The 18,364-nt window shown below is 50.3% G+C and overlaps 1 protein-coding gene across 1 annotated transcript in view; it reads right to left on the bottom strand.

Annotated features, from left to right (window-relative positions):
* POU2F3 (POU class 2 homeobox 3) overlaps positions 1 to 18,364 on the bottom strand; it is a 32,779-nt gene that overhangs the window by 9,220 nt on the left and 5,195 nt on the right. Inside the window, exon 4 of the mRNA XM_072354984.1 lies at positions 10,033 to 10,067. Coding sequence (XP_072211085.1) covers positions 10,033 to 10,067 — 35 coding nt within the window. The remainder of the gene's footprint in view (positions 1 to 10,032; positions 10,068 to 18,364) is intronic.

Genomic DNA, 18,364 nt, shown 5'->3' with positions numbered 1-18,364 from the left:
AAGAAAAAAAAAGGAAAAAAAAAAAAAGTGAAAAATAAATAAATAAACGTCACCCCTGCTGGCAATCCATGGGTCAGCACAACGCAACGCCGTCATCCAAGTCCAAACAATCAGCCACCCCCACCAAAACAAAAAGCAGAAATAAAGTTGTCTGCGTCTCAGCAATCGAGGTGCTGGATCCCGCCTGGGTGAGGATCCCAACAGGAGCGGAGCGTTGAAGAAGCACGAGCCATTTCCAAACTGAAATCAATTTTTACAGCTGCCAAGCGGAATGATCTGGAAGCTTTCCAGGCTGAAAGGGGTGTGTAGCTGCATCCCGGCATCGCACAATATGAGAACGGGAGGTGGGTTTGGCAAAGGACCGGTTCCCCATTTAAAAACAACAACATCTCCCACTGCTCCTTCCCCCGTCCCTGGAATTCTCTGGCTCCCTGCTACGCGGTGGGCGGGATCCTGGGTGTTCTTGACAAATCCTCCCGTGCACCTATTTTCATTGGTTTTAAGCTCAATTTTACTTCTCCCTCCTCTTCCTCTCCCCACCAGGCCTGCAGCTGGCTAATTGTTCATTAGCAAGAGTTCGGGGGGATATCCAAAACTTTTGGGTTGGTTTATGCAAATCCCACTCCTTCATTTTTGTTGGTTGTTTTTTTTTCCCCAGCTAAACCAGCACTATTACCAACCGTACGTTAAAGAACCCCAAACCAAAAACCCCCCCAAAACCACACACATTGTGGGTGCGGCCACTCGAAATCATGAGACTCCCTTAAAATCACGTTAATTTCAAAGTAATAAAACAAGGGCAGGAGTTGCCTTCTCCTTTCCCAGCACATTTAACCTGCGTTTGGAGGTATTTTCTACAAACACGAGAGCTTTCCTTAAGAAACCAAAGGAGGTTGAAGTTGTTGCGCGGTCACCCTATGTTGGTATTGGCCAAGCTCCATGCTACAGCATGGCAAGAGAGCAATGGCTGAGAGCTGAAGTCAGGACCAGCTCTTGCTGTTGTCCCCCAACCATGACCATGATCAGCATGGGAAGAACCAACATTTCTTCCCATTGACTTGGATTTGGGATAACTGCACTCTCGGAGGCTAAGCAACCTGGTAGGAAAAACAGGATGAGATCAAACAGCACAAAGCTCCCCGCTCGCTTTTGGGTGCCTGCCCCGGGCTGCAGCAGGTAACGGCAGGCGGCACCCGCATGCACAGCTCCTTTGGGGAGAGGAATCACACTTGCAAATCTCAGGTGGATGTTTTCACAGCCTTAAAATAGGGTCAGCTGCCCCCGAGCGATGCGAGCAAAAAAAAACACAGGAAGGGTGACTGGAGAAAGGAGAGTCCCTTCCTTCAGTTGGCGAGCACACTTGCTGGGCATGGCCAATGATGGATTGTTTCTTGCCTATCTCTAGCCCGAAAACAAAAACAAAAAGCAAAACAAACTAAGAAACATATTGAGGGCGATGGAAAATGATCAAAGCTCTTCGGCTTTGCTTGCGTAACTGATTTGTGGATGGTGTTTCATAAACATTTCATAAGAAGGAGAATTATGAAGAAAACATCTCCCAACCTGCCTGCAATTACTGCACAAACTCTTCCTTACCAGTAGGAAGAAGGGGAGGAAAAAAAAAAAAAAAAAAGAAAAAGAAAAGTACATCTGTTTTGTAACTGATCTGTGAACTTTTGGCAAACATTCGGCTGGTGAAAACATCCTGCAGACATCTTGCAAAGCTGCACGGAGCTGGCCTTACACGAGGAAGTTGGAGAGGTTCATATTAGCAGCTCCGGTCTTTGCACGTGGAAGGCCGTGCCCTTCCAACAGACACAGACAGACAGACGGACGGAGAGAGCCACGTGCACGGCGGGGAGCTGGCAGCAGGATGCCATTGGTTGGACAGAGCTCTGGCTGCAGCTCCTGGCATCCACCCAGCACCAATGCCAGGGGCGGCTGGAGGTGCTGCACGTTGCCTCAATTAGCAATTCAGGTAATGAACAACAAGCAACTGGCTGCGGCCCCTAGACCAGAAAGAAGCAAAGCAGAGCACTGCGTGTTGGCCATGTGTGTGGCTTGTCCTTGCCCACCAGGCAGCCCGCACGCAGCCCTAAGCCACCTCTTATGGGAGAGCACTCAGCACCCCTCTTTGCACGGGTGGGACTTGAGTGATTCAGCCCACCCTGGGATGCTTAACCCATGTTGAGATAAAAGCTACCCCAAAAGCCACACCAGCCTTCTCCAGCACCGCGCAGGAGCTGCGGTTGTTCTTTTAGGGCTGGAGACAATCGTACGTGTTGGGTAGTTTCTATTTAGCCAGTAACTTCTTTGAAACACGTATTTATCTGCCCTCGTATCTGGCTTATCTCACAGTCAGCAATTCACGACTGTTTAAGCCTTTGACTTACATGTATTCCTCCTGCTACAGCTGCAGAGAGGACTGGGTATGGCTGCTGGGGAGGGGATTGGGCACACAGAGCTTCAGAGGGTCTGAGCCAATTGCCCTTCACCAAAAAGGAGCAGCACGTTTCTTCCTGGGCTGAATCATTCCCCAAGTGCCATTTCCTACAGCAGCACTGCCTGAAGTCAAGGGAGGATGCCTTATGGTAGAACCAGATATCAGAACGGCATCTGGGGCTACTGCAGCTCGCCAAGACTTCCCACCTTCCCATGGTGTCAGTGTGCTTCCCTGTGAATTACCTGCACATGTGGGCACCATAAAATAAAACACACGCTAATAATAAATTACTGCAATAAGAATAATGGGCTTGCAATTACTATTTCCACGTGTGCTATCCTGCACACACAGCAGGGCTTAACAGACACTGAGAAGAAAGCAGTAAACTCCAACATTAATACAACAGCATCTCCCCTCCCCCCCCATAAAAACTGACATCCTCTCACACCAGAGGGTGGGATCTTTAGGAGCAGACAGCGTGGCAAAAGCAGAATCAATCCCACGCTGAATGCCTACAGATGACATCCTACTGCTCAGTAATGACAGCGCACTGAAGAATTATAATGTAATCCCTAAAACTCAACGCACCTGTATCAGAGATTTACGGGGCCTTGGCGCTTATCAATTGAGGTCTGATCTGATAATGCTTTAACCCTATGAGCTTCAGATCGGGATGCTCATGGCTGTGCCAAGGCTGCAGTAAAAGCAGGGGTGGGAAATCAAAACTGAGCGTCGTTGAGATACGTGTTCCACAAAGGGGAACTGATGGAGCCACGCTTTGCATTCACAGCACTTCTGGTACAGCCTAACCACACTGCTTTTGCACTGAGGCATAGAACAGGGAAAAAGTCCCCCGTGCTCTCTGCACCAAGCAACAGGACTCAAAAAGGCACTGAGAGGGGAACTGGAGTCAGAGCTGGACGAGCACCAACCCCTAATGGTCATTGCTCAAAGCTGAACTGTCCCTGCGTGAGCTGAGGGCTTTGGGGTGGCTGTCTGCATCCAGAGAGCACAGAACTGGCCAAGGGATACTATCAGCAGCTCAGAGCATCTTCACTCCTATTACTGGTACTAAGGCACACGGTCCCTCCCCTGCCAGGACTTGTGGACGTGGCAAATTGGAAGTATTTATATAGAAAAGGGAGGAGAGGATGTCACTTAGTCAGAACTGCAAGAACCTCCAGACAAAGCATAGAAAACTGCTTTACCACCATAAAGGCTGCAATTTCTCCCACAGCTCCATTCCAGGACTGCCCCCCAGCACTGCCCTCCTGCACCAATCTCCCCATACATTGCAGCACTGCTCCTGAATCTCACTCAATTCCACTTGCCCAACTTCCAAAGCACTCCAGAACTCCACCTCTGCCTACACCTTGGTGCTTATCTCCTCTCCCACCCTGAGCTGCATCCCTGCCCCTTTCCTTATCAATCCGATTTCACACACATCAGGCTACATGGCTTCTCCCAGGCCCTCCTGCGTGCTTGCACAGGTTCCCTGGAACCTGACCACGTTCCTGTTGAAGTCAGAAGCAAAGCTGTTTGATAGAGCTTCGCTGGGGCCAGAACCAAACCTTCAACCGCTCATGGAATTTTTCCCCTTTCCCACAGATCTCCAGCCGATGGGGAGCAGACCGTGCTTGTTCTGTGTACTCTATGCCGTCTGGCTGCCAACCAGCCACAAACCATCCCTATACCTGGAACTGTGGGGAGGCAGAGCTCAGGTCTGTCACCCACCCAGCAGTGCCGTGCTCGGGGGGTCCCTCAGCGACACGATGCTTCTAACTGCATCCCACATGGGTCTGCAGGTCCCTCTGACTGGGGTAGGGGAGTTTTGGCACTCACAGCCCCTAGGAACTGGAATACAAGGAATCAAAGGCACACAGGGAATATAACTTATCAAGGGAGAGTGAGAAAGATCGACATTGCTGGACAGCAACACATCATTTTCTGCTTGGATTGGAATTGTAGAATGGTTTGGGTTGGAAGGGAGCTTTAAGATCATCTAGTTCCAACCCCCTCGCTATAGGCAGGGATATGAAAAGCAGGGAGGGGGATGGAGGGTACAGAGCTCTGGGTGCCTTCCACGTGTTGGGTGTGCTATAGGGAGAACCCCATGTCTGCCCCCCGAGGGGCTGAGCTCCACCAGCCCAACCCACTGATTTCACATAGAGTGTGAGCACATCACCTCCGGGACGGGAGAAAGTGTGCTCTGATGTCAGGCTGCCAAAATTAGAGGCCTCGCTTGAAAACCCATCGCCTTCACCTTTTTAATGCTATGACTTGCCCTTCTGCAAAATGGGTGCAGGGCCCCACCCTTGCTGGGTGGTGCAGGCTTTGATTGAATTCTCGGAGCTCACCAGATGAAAGGCCTTCAAGAATTTGGAGTCTTCTCTTTATTACCAATGAGCCATCCTCCAATGAGCAGGCAAAAGAGTCATATCCATGCTTAAAAAGGTGCCGGGCAACCTAAATATCGCCTTGATGGTGACAACTATGCCTTGAGCTCAGTTTCTATTATGGAAGAGATCATTATGTCTCTTTAGCGCATGAAAGCAGAGCTAATCCCCTGTAAGCTCAGAAAACATTGACCAAAGGGTGAGAAGAGCATGACTGGAACAGAGAACTTGCACAAAGAGACCAGCCTGTCCATTCCTGATCTATAAGACTGCTTTGGAACAACAGCAGGAGATGCACTTCCATTGGGCCAAGGCCACAAGTGTAGGAAATACCTTATAAATACAGGTGAGAGAGGGACAGCTGGAGTTTGCGAATGGACTGCAACTGGACATTGGAACCTGGTACAGCCCAGCAACTCAGAAGCAATACTGGGCTGTTCCCAACACAGAGTGGCTAACCAAGCAAATCCAGTGATTTCAATCCAACCCTTGAGAAACAACAATAATAATGAATACATAAAAACCCAACAAACGCAAATCCTTTCTCCTATTTCCATCATTCCTCCCCCCCCATAAGCATCCCCAGAGAGTCAGCAGCGTGTTTTGGACTTGGTTCCCAGCAATTTCATCTGAGGGCCTCTGAGGTGCCAAAACAAAACTAGCCTGCAGAAGAGGTTCCTCTACATCTCTGTTCTAAGCAAAGCAGTGCCATATTTAGAAACAGAGGACTTTCCCTCCAGCCAGGGCTTTCTCTGACGCTTTCCCAAGGGGTTGCATCTCAATGAAGAACCAGCACACATACAAATGTATGCAATCAGCCTATCCTTGGGATGGAGCAAGGGAACTTCAAAAGGGAAAGACCCAAGGTGGTGCTCCACTTAGATCCAGTGTCAGCCGAGGCAGATATGGACAGCCGGGCCCATTTCCAGCTAGAGGAGGCTCAAGAGATGAAAAGCAGCTGCAAGACTTTGGCTGAGACCCCGGGGCGATGCGGAGAAGAAGAGAGAGTGAAATCTGAATTGATCCCCAGAGGGGAGAAGGAAGCAGGATGGGAACCTCCCCTCGAGAGGAGGGCAAAACAGGACGGGGATGGAAATCTGGAGGGCAGACTGAAACCTGAACTACCCACAGGGAGAGCCAAACAGGAACAGAAATGACATCCAGGGAACACATGAGATTAGGGGGAGGTGGGAACACAAATTGGAATGAAAAACTATGAGAGAGATTGCCGGGGGGAGGGAAGCCCTGATTGAGCAAAATTAAATCTGCAGGTTTTGCATCCCAGATATTAATAACAAAGTACCGAGCGAGTTGGGCCCTTCTTTCCACCTTCAAAAGGATGGAGGGGAGGAAGAACTTGTCTGTGGTTGAGCACAAGACTATGAATCAGAGAATGGGAGTCCGTATCCCGGCTCAGCCAGGGAGCGAGTCCCCGGATTACAATAAGCCTCGATGTCCACAGGCAACTCTCCTATGAAGCACCCGCTGATTTCAGCTGCAATCACAGCATCTTTGGGAATAGCTGGGCAGTCGCTGCCTGCCTGCAAGACGGGGCTGAACACCTCCCTACCTTCTGGAGGCACCGGGATGCTCGATTCATTAGCAAAGCACCTTCAGACGTGTGGGTGGAAAGGACCAAACAAGGTCAGGGCGTTATTAATGGTGCTGCAAAGGGCCACCTGTGATTTCTGATCTCAGATGATGCGGTTTGCCTGCTTGCTTTTCTCACATCATGTACCTATGGGACATCAGATGTGAAAATCCAGCTCCTTCCTCAGAACAGCTGTAAATCAAAGAATGAAAGACACCAACACATCTCCCAGCTGCCTGCTTCCCAAGATCCTATTTCTAGGAGATCCATAGGAAAGGGTTGTACCCACATTACACCTCTAATGGGTGTATAACAAAGAATGTAAAGTAATAGGAGTAAAGAACCAACAAGAAAATTCAGGCTATGCAGAGCCCTGGGCTACCCGGGCACACGATCACCTGCTCATCTGTCTGCAATATGGTCAGGTCTCACGGCAGCATCGCCTTTCTATTGGTACAAATCTCCAACCCATCATTACCATTAAACAAATGACAGCCTGTCTGCAAGGGTTAGCTTCTTGCTGGGATTAGACTGCATGGCATATTTGGATACAGAGCACACAGAGATCCTGCTAAGCCTTCCCTGCTTTGGTAATCCATAACCTCACAGAAGATGCATTCTGTCCCAGCACTGGAGTGCAGCTCAGTGATTGAGAGCATCTCTGCAAGGAGCCCTGGTTCTGCCTGGGCAATCAGAGCTGCATTGCCGCATAGCAGCGAGCAACATGATCCCACCCATCACCTCCCTGCTGGAAAAGAAGTCATCGACACAGGATCTGTATCTTCCCCTGCTAACTGTGGGTGTGCTGTGTGCATATCACACACACAACACCTGCAGTCACCCCAAACCATCACCCTCAGCTTTATGAGTACTCCCGGACCAATGTTATTTTAGAGATTAACTCCAGACAAAGAACAAACTACCTGCTCTCCAGAACAGCTCTCTCCAGAGCTGCCTATGAAAACAAACATCCACCTCACAGGGTGAAAGTTGAGTGTATTAATGAGGAAATGATACAAACAAGGTCTCCCCACCTGGTGAAGAGCACTGCAGAGCAGCAGGGAAGTCTCGGATGCAATGCATCCAAACAGAGCTCTGGACCCAGAGCCGTTTTGCAGAAGCCACCCTTGCAGAGTTCCTTCCTTCACACCCCAACACACTCTGGCCATGATCCCAAACCATCAAGAAGCAGATGTCCCTCCCCAGGTTACCAGCACTGAAGGTGAAAGTTGATTACTCTCTCTTTGCATTTCCCTTGATATAAACAGGAAACAACCGGCATTAGACTCTCTAAATAAAAAGCCAAACCAGATAGGCAAGGCAGAAGATGCTGCTTTTTTCCATACACGCCCTTTCCCCTCTCATTCACATACAAATTACTCTTGCATCCAGGTGGGAGGAGAGGTTGAAGAGGAGGGGGGAGGAGGGGAGAAAAAAGGATGGTTGCCAAATAGGTTGAGGGAGCAGAAAGCAGCTTTCTCATAAAGCACGGGGCTGACCCACAAACTGCAAGAAAACCTCAAACTCCACAAGAGTTTCCCTCCTCCCCATCTGCAGGGTGAGAGCCGTCCCAGCAAGGAACTGGGAGGCAAGAAGGGGTCTAACCAGGTCACTCCACCCTTCTCCTCCTGCCTGGAGCACAACAGGGGAGGGAAGCAGACCTGAAATGTAGGCCATCTACAAAGGCTGGGGGAGAGGCTTAAACGATGTGAGATTTATGATCTTCAAAGCGATTAGAGCCCAACACTCCAAATAAAGTCAAAGAGCTCTCGCATTCGGCTTAGAGTTGGGTTTCAAACCATACTTCTCTGGCTTCAGCTCGAAAACTTGAATTGCAAGTTAACAAAGAGGGGAGGAAAAAAAAAAACCCCAAACCAACCCAAACCCCAAACCAAAATTAAAAAACCCACCAACTAATGAACGAGCATCTTGTTTTACATGAGAGCGCTCTGATATTTCCATATCTCCCCTCTTCCTTTTTCTCATCGCTCGCCATCTGTTTGCTGAATTAAAGATAAATTCACCAATAGCTGAGGTCAACCCGAAACGTGAGCGTGCGTTTGGGGCTCATTTGAGATAATGGCAATGAGAAGAGCAGCTCAGCTCCATGCGTGGCCTCGGGAGAGCCAAGAGAGGGAGACAGAGAGCCACACCGCCTGCAGCCTGCGTCCACCCATAGGCTCCACTATGGGACTGGCTCCACACCTTGACCAGCAGCCCTCATTTAGCAGCATGCAGGGAACCAGGAGCTTAATGATAATGAGCCCGCTCACCAGCAGATGTAACACAGCTCTCCCTCACTGTAGCCAATAGCATTTCCTCGATTAACCTCAGCCCGGGATCCAGTTATAACACCTTTGTGGTGTTGCCATAGGAAGAGTAAGCAACGATCTCGTGCTTATTTCTATCTGCAGGGAATTTTCTTTTATCGCCTGTCAAGAAGCAGATTGGATTCTTCTCTTGGCTTGCAAAAAGCCTGTGCTTTGGGCTCTGCAATCCGCAGAGCTGGAGACACAAGACTTTTTGTTTTCAGCTGGGTTTTCCAAAAACCTGGAAGATGGCTGAACGTGTTAAGACACCTTTTGATAGGAAGTTACGACCCACCCAACGCCAAAGCAGCCAAACCAACCAAACAAACAGCAGCTCGCTGACATCTGCCAGACCAGAGCCAGCGAGGGAAGGTGGGAGGGCAGGAAAGTAATAGGGCAGCACCAGCTGCCCACCTGCTGCCAGCAGGAAGCCTGCAAAGATTGCAGCCCTTGGACTCAGGGAAGGTAAAGCTGGAAGCAAGCAGGCTGCTGTGCTGTGGCTGCACGTGCAGCTATTTTCCTTGCTACAGCTCCCCAGCCAGCTCCAGGCCCTGCAGGTTGGTTGGTGGCTTTGCTCTCCAGACCGTCTCTTTTGATTTCCAAGGTCTGAGCCCAGCTCTGTGGGTGGCCATAGGAGCCTTTAGCTTGAGACTTGGCAGCATACACTCATGTTTCTGTGCAGATTCAAGACCTATACTCTGTGCGGAGCTGCCACCTGCCTCCACTTTGCCTCCAGGAAGACATATGTGCCACTGGGGTCCCTTATCCCCACCACCTAGCAAAGAGAAATCTGCTGTTGTAGGCAGGCCTGGTCTTGACCCAGGAACTCCAAGACCTCAAACCACCTCATCTCCAGCCCTTGCTGATACTCCTGTGAGTCAGCCCGGTGCTCCCAGACTTGCATACCACAGTGCTTTCAGTGCCAGTGTCGCACTTAGTGCAAATGCAAGGAGCTTTGTGGTGGGGTTTGCTCATTTGCTGGTGTTAACTGTGGTCCCTTTTGTTTCTAAATGACAATAGAAATAATTAAAAAGCCAGAGAGAGCCTCAAGCAAAGCGTGATTTAAAGAAACTCTATAATTAGCTGAATTTCTATGAAACGGGGAAGCCTGGAAACCCAACGTTTTATCTGCCATTGTGTCCCACAAAGGGAACTGGGAAGGACTTCTGTGGTTTGTTTAGCAGTAGCTCACGGCCTCACAGTTTTATCTCCTTGCAGGAGCTGCCTGGGACTCAACGAGATGAGAAACAAACAGCAATCCAAGAAAGAAGGAGAATCCAGGGAGCGTCTTACCTGCCTGTTAAAGTCCAGCCCATTCTGCTCACTTCCTACAATGAAACAGAGAGAAAAACAATATCTCAGTATTAATGGCAGTTAGCATCTAGCTAAGCTTTCCATAACCAAAGATACACTGCTGGCTCAGCAGAAGCAAGGAGAGGAAGGTGGAGGCGGCATGAAGGCAGCACAGGGCTGCAGCATAGAAGAGCTGGAGGATGTATCCCATACCCAAGGAAACCCAGCTCTGTGCACAAAGAACCAGCTGTGGGAGAGGCCAACAAGCAGGTGGCCAAGGCTGCAAACCAGGGATGTTCAGGAACCCGTGTGGCACCGGGTAATTACGGGATATCTGAAGGAACAGAGGGTGCCGTGGGGTTGTGCTCAAGAGGCGTCTCCTTGATTCCAGGAGAGATTGGCAGGCACTGGGGGAAAATCAGACAGGTTTCAGCCTGAAGGTACCGCACAGGCCCTCACTCATTCCCCTTTGATGATAAACATTCTCCCCCCCCCTCCATCACACCTGCCAAATTCATCAGGAACATCACAAAGGCTACACGCTCTGCAGAGATGAGCGCTTTAAGGGATTCCACGAAGCCTCCTTCATTGCAAAGGCAACCCCAAGAAACCCCTTCCTTTCTCTTTGCAAGCCATTCCCTAACCCACTCTCTTCCAGCCCAACTGGGCTTATGATAAATAGCCCTAAATTGTTCATATCCCACCAGCAGAAGCCCCTGGGGGGCTGCCTCCTCCTCCTCCCAGGTTGTTTTTTTCCCCCCCAGTATAACGTTCCCTATGAAGCACAGCCCGTGCCCCGTGATCTGATCAAGCTCCAACACATCACGTTGTTCAAGAGTTCACATCTCCTGCACCGAGCTGGGATGCGGCTCAGCGGGGCTGTTCAGGCAGGAGCACACATCCAGCTCACTGCTTGCTTTCAAGCCTCTTCCCTAACCCAGCACCTCAGCTCACACCATGCATGATATTCCCCATTAAGCGAGCAGAGCTCTTTGAGATCCTCAGATGATGTGCCCACTCCATGTCTGCACCTTTCCCACCAGCCTGTCTGCATGTCTGCTGCATTAGAGCCCATCCTCCTTCCTGACTTCTTCCAGAGCAGCTTCCCAAAGCTTTTTCTATCTCACCTTTTCCATTCAATTCCCTGCTCTGACCATTGGCCACCTGCTCCCTGACCACCTCTCCACCCCAGGAATTGGTTCATTCATTGAGCTCCAGCTCCGAGCGCCAACGACTGCACGGATAAGCGATGGGAATGCTGATAGTGTTAATAGATGATTGCAATCAGCATCCACACACCTGAGCAGGGCTGCGTGAGGATCTTCAAGGCCTGCTGCTTCTACCTTTGAAACTCAAGGTAGGGGGAGGGGGGGGTGTGTGTTGATGCAATCTAATGGCAGTAGCTGAAGGGAAGAAGGGCAGGAAGGAGAAAAGGAAACAAAGTTCCCAGTTGCTAAAATAGAACAGGAAGGAAAAGGCAATCTTCTGGTTTTCTTGGATGCAAGACTTTCGCTCACGTTCAAATGCAGCATGTTGATGAGGCAAGATTCAAAGACCTTGAGGGAAATCCCTGGGTCCCAGTGATGAGGGCTCTGAGTCACCCCGCACACCCCAGCTCTTGGAAGCGGGCAGCAGCTCCGTGCTGCATCACTACGCCACGAGCCAAGCTCTCCAAACAAAGCCCTGCCAAAACACACAGTGCTTCAAAGCACCCGGGCCCAAACTACTCTTGTCCTCTTCTTCTAACCTTCTTTGTGCTTTTCCATCCATCAGGCTTCTGCTTTTTTCCCCCCTATCCTCTCCCACAGGACCATACGTAGCACCTTTCCACCTCACATGAAGTCTGGTTGGTTGGTTTTTTGTGTGTGAAGGTGAAACAAGCTGGAGATGTACACGGAGATCCACGTGAGCCCATTTGCAGCTTGGGCATCCAAGGCTGAGCCACTGCCCCAGGCTGTCTTGGTAGACAACAAGGAACACCAAGCACCTCCAGAGGCCATTCCCCCAACCTATCTCAGCCTCCTATCTCAAACAGAGACAAACGGCCCTCTGGAGATGACAATTTCTCTTTATGGACTACAAAGAAATCCAGGGACAACCGGTTCAGACTTAGATGTCCAAGAGTGAGATATTTAAAGCGGGGCGAGGTGATTTCTGCTCCCAGCGGTTATGTAAATGGGAGCTGGATACACAAATCTCTGCCACTTTTCAGCAGGATCCGTGAGTGTTTGCTCTCTGATCTATTTGCAAACAGATCTCATGGTTTTCTATTTCGGTAAAAGCTTGTGTGTCAAGTACAATTAACATGATTTTCAGCTGCAAGCCAAGGTTGGGGTGTGATGGGGATAACAGCTCCAGCTAACTCAGTGACTTTCCTACCACCGTTTTAAAAGCAGATCAGCTCTCCCAGCTCCTACCAGCACCAGGACCCACGTTGAAGCACTTATTTCTCTCCTTAAAGGAACGAGCTGTTCAGACAATGAGGATCTGCACTTGAGATTTAATCTTTCCTAGCTCCGGGTGATAAAAAGAAAGAAAAGTGTAAGTGGCAGCAGATTCCCAACTGCCAGAACTCCACTCGTTTTGCTGGAGCTCTGCAACAGCCAACAATGCAGTCAGGCACGGTGGGATCCCAAAGGCTCAATGCAGCCCTCCACTCCCAGAATTGCACCCAACCACTGAAACCTTGGCATTTAAAGGGAGCTCTGAGCTCCACGCATTACATTTCCTAGGAGCTTCCCCATCCACGAGGCTCCCGTGGGTGTCCTGGATGGAGGGGAAGAGGCAGCGATAAGCCCCGCAGCGCGGCAGACAGGGACCGCGCGGCTCTCCTCGCTTCACCTGGCAGCTGTTTTGCATAGCACTGGCATCAGATCTGGTGCGAGTTTGCCTGGGGAGGTTTCTCTGGGGATGGGAGCAGCAAAGCAGTTGCTTTTCCCCCCCAGTCTGGGAAGCTCCGTGCGCTGAGAAAACCCAGCATCCACACTCCATCCCATCCGACTCGATTCCCACTGGGAGCTGCCCTGAACTCAAGGATGAAAGCTCCACCAGGGGAAAAAGCAAAGAAATCATCAAGATTGCAGCACGTCTTCCCCTTCACAAAGCAAAGGCATGCAGGTATCACCTGTAGGACTGACAGCCACCAGGTTGCCACCTCCATTCTGACTTCATTCTCCTTCCCAGCCAGCTCCATGCTTAGCTCACCTCACTGTTTGATCCTGGGAGGGATGGGGGAATTAGAGAGTGATTTCAACCTGTAGCAGGTGTTGGGGAATTCCCACGGGGAATCAGTTTTCTGCCCCATGCATTTGGGAGGGAAATTCAGAACAGCTGAATGACGGAGGGGGAACAGTGCCAGGCAGACAGCGGGCAGGGGGTTGGGGCTCAGATGTCTAAATTGCAGCATCTAATTGGGAGCCAATCGCTCTAGGCTGCCTCTACAGCCACCAAGAGGAAGCTGGTGCTTCCAGAGGGCAGCTCACCTCACCCCTAGGACAGAGGGATGAATCACCTCCAGAGCTGCCTATTCCCATTGCTGGCTCCATGGGGTGAGCAGGTCAGAGTACTGGATAGCTAGAATTAAGATTTCTCTCTCCTATCCTCAAGTATTTTAGCACTGCAGATGATGAAGCACAGTACCAATGGGGACTGATAAAGCAGGCTGGGTGCAGGGCATCTTCCAAGATACGTTTGACCTGAGGAATTAACTTGCTCACATGGACCCAAGAGCAGGTAAAGAAATGGTGACATTAAACATGGCTATGAACAATACTTGAGCCACATGCTGTAAGCAAAGGAAACCTCTCACCTGCACTGAGCATAGCACAGTTCTGTCAAACACAAAGTAATTCAGCATCCTCATCAGCTCAGTTCCCTTCAGATACTCAGCCACCACCTTGTGGATCTCTCCACCATTCCCAGCAGCCACTTCTGTAGACCCAGAAGTGAAGGCCTGGCTGCAATTGCCTTTTCACATCTCAGTTCCATCACCCTGACCGCCCCCACCTGTGCCTGCTGGTGATGAGGAGCAGAAGCTGCAGCTGAGCAACCCCAGCTCTGTTCCTTTACCCCTGCTGGGATGCTCGCTGTTCCCAAGGCTAACTAACTCCAGCAGTGCTTTTGAAGGGGAGAAAGGGAAAGTGTGAACAGGATGGGAAGTTTGCAAGGCAGCCAAGCAGGGCTGTAGTTTCCCTATTAGCTGTTTGCTCTAGCAACACAAACAGACCCAACCGGGGCACTGCAGCACCTCCGTGGGAGAGCCAAGGCTGCTTAGCAAGGAAAGTGAATCTACGCTGACTCAGTCAAAGACTGCAGGGGAAGCTTTCACTCGAGTGCTTAATTCATTTGCAAACCCCTGGATCACACCAATGCTGTTCCTCCAAGAGCTCCCATCTCCCAGTGCCACCACTGTGCCCTCCATGTGGGTCAGGGCATGGGGGGGAGCACGGGACAGTGAGTGTGGGAGAGTGGGGCAGCTTTCCCAAAGGAAACCCGAGGGCAGCAGTTGTTCCCACGGAAAACATTTCACCTGCAGGTGTTGGGAGAGGGCACGTCTCTTCTCTCGGGCCAGAGGCAAGAGGCAGATCAGACCAGCTCTTCCTTTGCCCCTCTAATTCAAGTCAAACCAGCCTTTTGTTCCCCTTCCCCTCCCCATCCTTTTTTATCCTCTTCCATAATGGGATGTTTAAGAAAAAAAAAAATAATATATATATATATATATAAAATAAAATAACCCAACCTCAAACCCTAATCACCTTCATTTGAATTTCAAATATCCCCCTCCTGGCCTCCCCCACGCCCCAACTGACTTGGAGCTGGGAATATGGAAATTTCTCCTGCTCGCCTTAAATGTGGCTGTGCTATGAAAATCACCAGCCCTATGCAAATCCCGAGCAAGCCCCATTGCCATAGCAACCAGCTGTTTTCCAGCCCTACTGCTGCTGCTCTTACTTCTTTGGGACTTGTCCTGGGGCTGTTGGTAGCTGCAGGGGAAAAGAGGCAAGGCTGATCCTGGAGGCTTTGAGGGAAGTTTCACCAGGGAGAGCTGCCCCTGGGAGAGGTGCAGTCGAGGACGAGGTGTGGGGCCAGGAAGGCCAGGTTTCCTCAAAAGGCTCCAGCCCCATCCAAAGAGATAACAGCAAAAGAAAGAAACGGGCTCAGCCTGGGCATCTCTGGTGAGCTGTGAGCAGTGCAAAACCCGAGCGCCCAGATCACTCCAGCGTCTCTTGGGTATGTGTTCTACCTGAGTTAGAAGCTGATGTGGAGGTGAAAGCCTCCGTATCCTATTAAGGCATAAGCCATAAAGTCTGAAAGAAGCCCTCCCCAGCAAGCCTAGAGGCTGACCATGGAAATATGACAAACCCTGTGTCCCTGGATAGCAGGGAGAGCTGCAGCCAGGAGGTCACATCCTGGCACCAAGGTGGGAGATAAAATGAGGACCCCCACTTTGGAGCTGAGGACCACAGATGGACTGACTACATTTGTACAGGAAGCGTGTGGCAGAGAGATGGAGACAAGGGCTCTGATTTTCCACGTTGCAGATTTGATGCAGAATCCACGGATGGAGATGTCAGGAGATAGGGTACTTAGAGGGTTTTTTTCTTGCTTGGTTGGGGAGTTTTGGTGGCCTGCTCAGAGCAGCCTGACTTTGGGGGCTGCTGGATGAAGGCAGGTGTCACCTCTTGCTGCCATCCTTCCACTGCCACAAGCTGTGCGGTTGAGAAGAGTGACATCCAAAGAACCATCCCCTCTGCAAGACCATAGGAGTAGACACATCGTAGCTCCTCACAGCCTCCATTTTCTTAGGGTTGAAAGGAAAACTTCTTCCTAACCTTCTGAGAGAGCAACATCTGCTCTATTGCTTCCTAATGCACCCAGAGATGCCACGCAGGCTATGAGGGTAACACAACCACAATGCTGTTGCCATCAGAGCCAGCCAAGAGCCCACCTGTCTGATGCCACAATCCCAAAACCTGGTTGCTCCCAGATCCTATCCACGTAAAGCTCCATCCACTGCCACCAATGCAGCAGGGCTGCCCCGTGCTGCACATCCCAGCTCCCTCCCTGTGCACTGGGATGCCCATCACACCCGCCCCAGGCTGCTGGCAGGCTGTCCAGTTCCCCGCGTTGCAGGGTGGGGAGGGAAGATGTTCGGAGTGCCTGCAGCTATTCGGTTACCGATGGTTGTGTTTGAAGAGCTTCCCTATCGCCCTTTTGTTAAGGCTTTGGCTTCCCCCCCATAGCCTCAACAGATGAAATCAAAGGGAAGTAGCTTTGCTTGGTGTAACCTGTTTTGATCAAGCAGATAAACGGGGAACAAGTGTCTGACACAAACAAACAGACAGACGGAGGCAAGTCCCACCTCAGCATTTTGTTGCATCAGATACAGAGGGCTTAGATAAACCACAAGAAGGGGGAGATCTCTGCCTCTCGGCTTGAAGACCAGGGGCGACACTCGGCAGTGCCAAGCCCCCACAGTTCCCATAAAAAAAACCAACCCAGAACTTGCTGGCATGGCTTTCATCAGTTTAAAAAGATGAAAAGAGCTTGGAGCCAAGAGCTTGTCATTACCCCCCATGGAGTCCGCAGCACCCCGGTGCACGGAGCCCTACCAGCATCATACAGGGCAAGGAGGGCCGTGCAAGGACAGCTTGAGCAAGTGTGAGCTTTTGGAGAGCCTTCCTGAGCTCATGGAAAAGGAACAACAAAAAGAAAGGCTGAAAGTTACTCGAAAAAGGGAAAAGCCCCGTGATCTTTGTTAAGCGCTTTCAAAGTCAAACAATGCCCCAGATTACCCTTTTCTCCCCTCCAAGCCTGGAACTGGCGGTGATATGAAAGGATGAGATGATACCTCTGCTACCATCACTTCCCATCAGATCTGCAGGCATCGGTTGCAGATCAAGGGCTTGGTTTACAAAAGCATTTTGGCACCCGGCTCCCTCCAGATTTCTTTTATTATTATTATTATTATTATTATTTAAAATTCCTCTTGGAGCCAGTCTACGTCTTTTATGTGATGAAAGGCCTTTGTGAATCTGCACCTAGAAAGATTTCCATTCTTTGGAAGAGATAATATTGGTCGTTTGGTAACTGCTGCCTTCTATGGAGGGAGCAAGATTCCTGGAAAGCTGTGCAGCCGTCCGGTTTGTTAGGGAACGGGCCTTCAATGAATCAGTCAGTAATCAGAAAGGCCTTTCTCACATGAAGCTGGTAAATAAAACCCCAAACGATGAGGTGCTGCACTAAGAATCCCTCCCATGCTGCACATGAGGGAAAATACACCAGCTCAGGGAACCTCAGGTACATGAGGGCACTAGGGAGATCTGATGCAGCATGGGGGCAGCCCCCTGGGGGGCTCAATTGGGGGTGGGTGGTGTGGGACCCCAAAGGATCCACCAACATTCTCTCCCATGAGAGAAAAGCCTGATCAGTCCACAGGGAAGGGTTGGTCTGTGGTAAATGAGGGAGGTTTACCTACTCTGATATCCCTGCCTGATGGGAAGGCTCCTGGAGCACTGCTCAACCCTCTCCATCCCCACTCGGAAGAGGCGCTATGGCTCACGCTAATGGCTTTCTTTCTAGGAAGCTTACACTGAAAATGTGTTTTATCCCAACAGTTTTAGTGCTGGCTTCTCCTCTACCGAACATCAGTGCCATTAGCAGCAGCTCTCCCGATAACATCCAGCCATGACAAAACCCAGCTCTGGCATAGCACAGCCTTCCCTCACCACCATTCAACCATGCTGCCCATCAGCAACGCATGCCAGCCCATTCCAGGGGACTCTCAATCCCTATTCAATGCCCAGTTACAGCCAGCACTGATTTGGAAGGGCTGGAGCAGCTGAGGTTGTGTTTATTGCCAGGCTGGGAAATATCCGTCTCCAAAAACCAGCGTGGGGTCGGCTGAAAGCCATGAGCTGACCTGACCAAAGTCAACCAGAGTTCATAGACATGAATAGAACCAGATTGTATCTCGGCCTTAGATTGCGTCAAATAACTTCAGAGCGCCGAGGCCTCAATGCACAGCGTAAATAAAGGGGCACTTTCAGTCCCATTAGAACATGCCTAGGCTTCTCTGGCTTTCACCAAGATCTCCTGTTTTTCCTTCCCCTCTCAATTGACAAAAGCAAAAGGGAAGCAATAAAATCATTCCCTGTGAAGTTTTAATCTGTTGTTACACATTTCCCACCCCAAGCTTTGTGTTCTCCCAAAGAGCAACAACTCTCATACATTGTCTATGAGTTTTGGCTTTAAACGGTGTGTTTATTTCTACCTCTGCAGATGAGCCTCTCTGTTTCTAGTAATCTTTGTTTGTTGTAACCATAACCAGTGG

This window comes from Excalfactoria chinensis, chromosome 21, assembly GCF_039878825.1.
Source record: "Excalfactoria chinensis isolate bCotChi1 chromosome 21, bCotChi1.hap2, whole genome shotgun sequence".
NCBI classification, from domain to species: Eukaryota; Metazoa; Chordata; class Aves; order Galliformes; family Phasianidae; genus Excalfactoria; species Excalfactoria chinensis.
This window is presented reverse-complemented; position numbering and strand designations above follow the sequence as displayed.